A 7626-nucleotide genomic window follows, 5' to 3' on the forward strand; every position below is an offset into this window, starting at 1 on the left:
GGCTGTCCCAGTATTCATCAGTTGATATACTGAAATGCTACATAATATGATGTAGGCTATAATGTATAAGGCACTGTTAGTGATTTATAAGGTGGGAAGAGGTTGTGCAAAAAGTGGGAAGCATGCCAAACAATTTTTTAGGCATTGGGCAGGGTCTTGTGTTTTTTATTTTGGCTTAGGGGATGGGCATATAAGTTTAAATGAATCAATGAAAGGTTGTATTTTGTATTTATTTTACTGCGGATTTTTGAAGAAAACATGCCTTCTAAACCCTCAAGAGTTATTTTAAAAAACAACCAACCAACCAACCAAACAAACAAAAAAAGCCAAAAATTAATCTTTGAACATGACCAGAAACTGTAAAAAAAGAAATTATCATTGGAGGGTCGTGCATTTTTCGGCAGTCGCTCAAAGAGGCTCAAGAAAAAATATTTGAAACTTTGAGGAGGGTTAAAAAAAAAAGAAAAAAAGACCAAGTCACACCCTAGACACCCCCCTCCTCTGATAAGTAAAGAACAGTACCTAGCTGATTAGATATGACCTGTTGAATGTAGATTTTGTAATAATTACTCTAAAACTCATTTATCATTTAAACCTTGTGTTAGATGACACAAAAATGTAGACTTTTCAGGTTAATTTAAAAATGTCTTAATATTATTCAGTCTAGCCCAGGGGTTGGTAACCTTTACTATCAAAAGAGCAATTTTTGACCAAAAATAATAAAAACGAGATCTGTCTGGAGCCCAAAAAATATTTTTAGCCTTATAATGAAGGTAACACAGACTATTAAGTCTAAATTAGCCATCAACATTACAAGTAAGTCTAAAGGAGCATTCATTAATATGTTTTACCACAGGGTGGCTATTCTGCAGTGGGCAACTTATGATTATTTGGAACTTTAACTTTGTTGAGCTGGTGGTAAGAGCAAATGACACTGTCCACACAATATTACATTCTCTATTCAATTTTACTTCTCTAGATTTGGAATTCATAGCTAGTCTTGCTAGGGAGCCACCGCTCTTGAGGTTTTGCAGAACTTGGAGAAAAAGGCCATAGACATTTGAAGCACCTTTTAGTTGACAAAATGTTACTTTTTTTTTTTATTTGGTACATTGGTGCATAATTTACTTACTACAACAATGATAAACAAAAACACTAAATGAATGTTTTTTTTTTTTTTTTGTCAAAGCCACAGGGTGCCACTGAAGAAGGGCTAGAGAGCCACCAGTTGCCTACCCCTGCTATCCTGTATTGGAAATTGCCCCATGTTTGCCCCTTATTTTTTCCTATTCATTTCATAGGCTGTGGCTGCTTGGACTTTTTCCTGTATAACTATACAAATGCATCATCTCTATGTTTTTGTTGAGCTATTAAATAACAAAGAAACAATAACACAAATTTAAGCAAGATCTCACTATAACTGTCCCTCACGCTGTATGGCACTTAATTGGCTTCTCTCTTTGTGTACTTCACATAGTATTGTGTTAATCGTGTTGCACCTGCCTGTTCAATCTAAAGCCAGGGGACAACTGAACACATTAACATGTTCTTTTCAGCAGCCATGACTCAGCTGATGTCACACACTGTACACAACAAAGGCCTATGCAGTGTCTCAGTATTTATATGTAGGTAGTTCATCAACAAGTGCTGTCAGTCACTTGAAGCTGGAAAACAAAAGTGACCAACACCTAACTTACTAAACTCTGAAAAATTAGGGTGATTTCTCATTTCTGGTCTTGACATTGAATAGATAAGTAAAATGTCAACTATACACAGTGCTGCCTTGTTAACAGTAGACCTTTCTCTGCTACTGCTGGATGAAGTGTATTTAGTTATTTCACATGGCTTGACTCCACACTTATACAGCTGTTTCACATCAAAGGATATTTTTTGTGGTTAGATGGAGTATAGAATGTTACTAACTAAAAAGTAGGAGTAAAACCTCTGAAATCGATCAAACACAGCTTTAGAAAAAAAACAGCTTCTTTTTATTAATTTATTTTGATGTTGAACAACTGGCTATAAACTTCAAATTTGAATTTAGTTCAATATGTACACAATCACAAAGTTTCATGTCTGTTACAGTAGTAACTGCCATTGTAATTGTTCTGTCACATTAACCCATTTGCAAATCTGAAGGAAAGGCTAGCAGCTGATGAAGTTCAGGCCATCAGCTGTAGATGAGAACAAAAAGCTTTCATGTAAATGCTTGTGTGTCATTAAATCACAATTACGTTTCTTGGTCACTTTACTTTTATCTTTCAACCCCAATATGGGTTATTAAGCTATTCAGAGATCCCACTGAAGCCTTCCACTTCTATTCCCACCCAGTCCCCAGCTTTAAACCCGGTGGTGCCTCCTCAGTTCTTTTTGGTCTTTGGCGAGTCGTACTTCCTCTTGCTGGAATACCAGAGTAGCAGAGGGATGCCGATGGAGGGCAGAGTCATCACGCCAAACGCAGCCCAGTCCAGCTAGAAATGGAGACATAGGAAAGTGAATGAGGAGGCACGAGGCAGGACAAAAAATACAGGTAACCATGCTGTGTGAGCAACCAGAGAGTTTTTCTGAATGGAGGAGGAGAAAAATCTCACTTTCATGAAAACTGTACTGTTCAGTTTAGGTTAAAACTTTTTTTTAATCTTTACATTAGATGTCGGCCGATGTATTTTTAAAGGCCAATAAAACACGGGTGCTGGTGAGAAAGAAAATTTGACTGAAAAGAAGCTGTAGTTAAAGTTCAGTCAGGAAGACAATACTTTTCATGCTCAAGCTGCAAGTTTTCTTCCTCATCCTGCCAGTCACTCCTTGCACACATGCTCACTCACTTTCTCTGGCTATCATTGTCTGGGGCTGTCAACTGTGTCATCAGCTTATAAATCTGGAACTGAACACCAAACTATCCGTAAAATAAAGCAAGTGCAGCACAGCACTGTACACACACACTCAGTTGGAATGGAGCCTGTGTTGCGTTCAGGCGTTGTCACGTAAATGACAAATTCCACCATGTGAATAGGCCATAGCAAAACACAGCAGCATGTCAAGTGGGCTGAACCCAAGCAAAATTGCTCAATTTTTCATTTATTATATAGTCTGTTATGGAGTATGTGATTTCCCTGTGTGTCTTTGAGGTCTTGTTGTATGGTGTGACACTTAGAAATGTATGTGTAATTATGCTTTTTTGTTGTTTTATGAGGCTCTGGCGACTTTGAGTTGTCTCTTTGTCTTTAATGTTACTTGGCTTGGCTTTCTCTCTCATGCATTCTTCGTACTTTCCTCTGTGCTGTCTCAAGTGTTGATATAGATTGGTCGTGTTGCCGCGGGACGTGGCGACTTTAACTTTTAAAGTGTTACACAGCACGTCTTTCTGTTAAACGTCGCTGGACCTAAATCCGAATTATCGCCAAATAATAGACGGTTATTTTTCCACCACCAACTCCTGTCCAGCCTGTTCTTGGTCATGCTCATGCTCTTCTTCACGTCCATGATGGTCACTGCTGCACGCCGGATGGTCATCTGACCATACATGCTGCACACACCAGGATAGCTTGTGGGCGTAATGTCAACAAACTCCACACACTACAGCAGAGGTCACATTCACAGGCACACACATCAACATTTACATTTAATCGCAAATTGCAGCATTTTATATGGTTATGTAATCGCACAGCCTGACATCGCGATTGCAATTGCGATTAAATTAATCGTGCAGCACTACCCCAAAGGATGAGCTGCTAAGTGAATGCCTCAGACAACAGAAACCTGATGAGAGCAAAAAGGTGGAGGAGCAAACAACATGGAGGGACAAGCCCCTACATGGTGCATACTACTGTCAGGTAGAGGAAGTGGCTGATATCAAGAAGACCTACCAGTGGCTGGAGAATGCTGGACTGACAGACAGCACGGTGGCACTAATCATCGCAGCACAAGAACAGGCCCTAAGCACAAGGGCCATAGAGGCCAGGGTCTACCCCAGCAGATCAGACCCAAGGTGCAGCCTGTGCAAAGATGCCCCTGAGATGGTCCAGCACATAGTGGCAGGGTGTAGGATGCAAGCAGGATCAGCATACATGGAGAGGCACAACCAAGTGGCTGGCAGTGGTGGTTCTAGCCTAAATGGCGCCCTGGGCAGCAGAGCACAGCACTGTACACTCACTCAATTGGAGCGGAGCCTGTGTTGCGTTCAGGCGTTTTCACGTAAATAACAAATTCCAGCACTTGAACAGGCCATAGCACAACACAGCAGTATGTCAAGTGGGCCGATCCCAAAGAAAATTTTGATACTACTGCACTTAACAAACACACACACACACACACACACACACACACACACACACACACAGAGGACCAAACCATGATACTGCCTCCGCCATGCTTGATGGTAGATACTGCACATGCTGGAGATAATGCTTCACCTGGCCTTCTGCATACCCCAACATTAGCAGAAGGAGGATTAAGCTGGAAACTGGACTCATCCAACTACAGAATCTACTTCCAGTTCCTGGCTGTCCAGTTCTTGTGAGCTTGGGCCCAATAACGCTGGGCTAACTTCTGTCTCTCACTGATCAGGGGCTTCTTGACAGCTTTGCAGGACCTTAAGCCATGATCTAGGAGTCGGCCACGTACAGTGCGGGTGGAACACTGGACACCAGTTTGGTTAGACCACTGCTCCTGAAGCTCACGTGATGTCATTCAGCAGTTTCCCTGCACGTACGGATCAGGATCGGTAGGGCTGGGCGATATGGCCTAAAAAAAAAAATCTCCGATTCATGATTTAAATTGATTTTCCCCCTCTACTTAAAATCAATTTTCAGGAAAATATTTGTGGCCTGGTCGCACGTACCTGGGCTCCAAAACTTTCAGCATGTGAATAAACCCCGGCTTTTCCACGGTATATATGGGCACGGTATCTCTTGCAAGATACATCGCGACTGCATCCGTGATCGCTTTCCACCGGGCCCCTTTGTTGTTTACACAACGGCATGTCAGTTCTGTCTCTACACGGTGCACGTTTACAATCCTCCTCTGCTCTGTGTCGCCCATGGCGGAGTTCGGCCCCGATGTGCACACACACAGACACGTGCGCACACACACACGCGGGCGCGCGCACACACACACACACACACACACACACACACACACACACAGGTGAGCACATTAGAGCGCGGCTCAGGATGCATTTTCCCGAGTCCGAGACAATTATAACCGAGCCTGGCCCGAACCTGCAGCACGGCACCGAACACACAGTCTATGGAGAGGAGCCTGTGTTGCGTTCAGGCGTAAATAACAAATTCAAGCACTTGAATAGGGATATTTTCGTAGGGAGCAACACCTCTCCCACTCGGCAGCATGCCTCTGTTTGAGGTGCTGCAGTAAATTGGTAGTACTGCTACCTTGGGTAGCAACAGCCTTGAAACACACTTTGCAGTGGGGTGCTGTTTGTTCTGTTTCTGACGCCACAAAACCAAACTCCTTCCCTTTCATGGGAACGAGTTATTCCCCGCTCACTGCCATGATGTTTGTGTATCAAGCTCTGAACTAGGCTTGTGCCGGTTTGAAAATTTTCCAACCAGTTTGATTTAAAGCCAAATATCTAACCGAACCGATATATCCAATTATATACCTAATTTTACCACTGGGGGTTGCATTTGAGCTATTTTTCCTAATAAAAGCCTATTATAGGTGTAATGTGCTTCCAATCCACTAGGTGGCGATAATGCTGTATTAACCGCCAATACACACAAGGTTACACAAGAAGAAGAAGACTTATCTCGCAGCAGCAGCAGACAGCTGAGCAGAGCCGAGCCTCTGAGACAAACTAAACAAAACACTTGTAGGCTCCTCCACTTCATTTAAAAACATACACAAACCTTATTAAGTTGTCATAATGCATGTTTCAATGCAAGATAAGTTGAATATAGTCCCTTGACACACCGCTGATGTTGAGAATCTGTATCTTAAGGCGTGTTTCCTGCATTAGGTTCCTTGTTTTGGCTATTTTTGTCTCTGAAGAACTTTCACGTGCTGGCTTTATATCAGGGATGCAGACAGGTGTATGGTCAAAAAAGAGAGAGCTTGTCGAAGTGAAATTCTGAATATTAAAATACACAAACACTAATTTGGAAGAATACTGTGTATTCCCAAACAGAACAAATCCATTGAGCCACCATGACCATCTTGCTAGAGGTCCAAATCTTTATAGATTTCTTCATGCTCTTTACATTGAACAAAGCGGGTAGATTGGCCTACTACAAATAACATGTCAGTTTCAAACTAAGAGCCATCTGAATATCCTGGGGCAAGTGTCCTTTAAGTGTTGGATAATAGTTTTTACATCTGGACTGTATGATTTAAAAAAAAAAAAAAAAAAATTCTGAATGTTAAAACACACTAACACTCAATTTCCCTCATTCTGCAAATGAACAAAGTTGAATGTTTCAGCAAAACTACCAAAACAGAGTGCATTTCAACCTACCTCTTTCCACAATTTCTTTTTTTTTTTTAAATACCAGCTACAAGGTACTTGTTCACTCTGGAATTGATATAAAATGCGGAATGTTTATGGAATGTTTGCGTTGTCTGGCATGAAAATGACAACCTTAAAAATAGCCAGAGGCCACTGTATTAGCTAATCTGTCTATGTGTAGGATTTGGTATATGCATGGACCTATCAGCGTTTCATAAGCAACCATTTCAAAATTATTTTACGAATACATTATATTTACTGCACTTGAACCCTACCAAACCAACTAGCCGACCAAAAAACGTGGAAAAAATAAATGAATGAACGAAAATGAAAGTTGAGAAGTTGCATATAACGAGCCATTTCACTTTCACTGTAACAGTGCTGGTATGCTGAACAAGATCTGAATGTTGAGTACATATTTCACACAGAATCTGAATCTGCACACTGCCTTTGAATCGTCCCCCTCTTGAAGTCGAATCTTTACGCATATACTTGGCGTATCTGGAGATTTAAATAATCAATGAAGTTACTGCGTCCCACTTTTTATTCCCCTGTACAGTGTTTCCTGCAGAGCTACACTGGAAGGATCATAACAAAAAATACAAAAGACTGTAACGTTAAAAGATATCTGCCTGAGGTTATTAAATACCTGCAGCGAGCACCCCACCCCACCCCAGAAACAATAAGCGCGTTTCCCCATAAAGAGAGGCACAGCAGCGTCCCTTTTATTATTAATATTATTATTATTTATTATTTATCTGTCTGTCTATGCAGTAGGGGTACATACAGGGGCGTCGTTTCAGCAAAAGCTAAGGTATGGCAATATGACATGACGTCACAGAGCAACTGATGATGGAGTTTCAAAAATATGAACTTATATAAAACTTCACTTTGGTCTTTGACCTGTCAGAAGTACATACTATCCTATGCTACTGAAAACTGTTTCAAAGGACATGAAGCTGTTTCTCACATTCATAATACCTCATGTCTGCATGTAATGCATGACTTGGTGAGAGCAGTGAAATCATCGGACCTATTTCGGCGCATATTTCAGCACCACGGACAGCGAGCAGACGTTTAATTATCATCAGTCATGTGTTTAACTTCACAGAAAATAAAGAAAATAAATTAATTACAAGCTCATTTCTAGAAGATAACCAAGG

The 7626-nt window shown here is 41.1% G+C and overlaps 1 protein-coding gene across 1 annotated transcript in view; it reads right to left on the reverse strand.

Moving 5' to 3' along the window:
* Window positions 1–1971: 1971 nt before the first annotated feature.
* Window positions 1972–7626, reverse strand: part of ssr2 (signal sequence receptor, beta) — a 35473-nt gene continuing 29818 nt past the window's right edge. Inside the window, exon 6 of the mRNA XM_050034046.1 lies at window positions 1972–2471. Within this exon, the coding sequence (XP_049890003.1) occupies window positions 2361–2471 (111 nt within the window). The 3' untranslated portion in view covers window positions 1972–2360. The remainder of the gene's footprint in view (window positions 2472–7626) is intronic.

This window comes from Epinephelus moara, chromosome 22 (assembly GCF_006386435.1).
Source record: "Epinephelus moara isolate mb chromosome 22, YSFRI_EMoa_1.0, whole genome shotgun sequence".
In the NCBI taxonomy this organism is placed as follows: Eukaryota; Metazoa; Chordata; class Actinopteri; order Perciformes; family Serranidae; genus Epinephelus; species Epinephelus moara.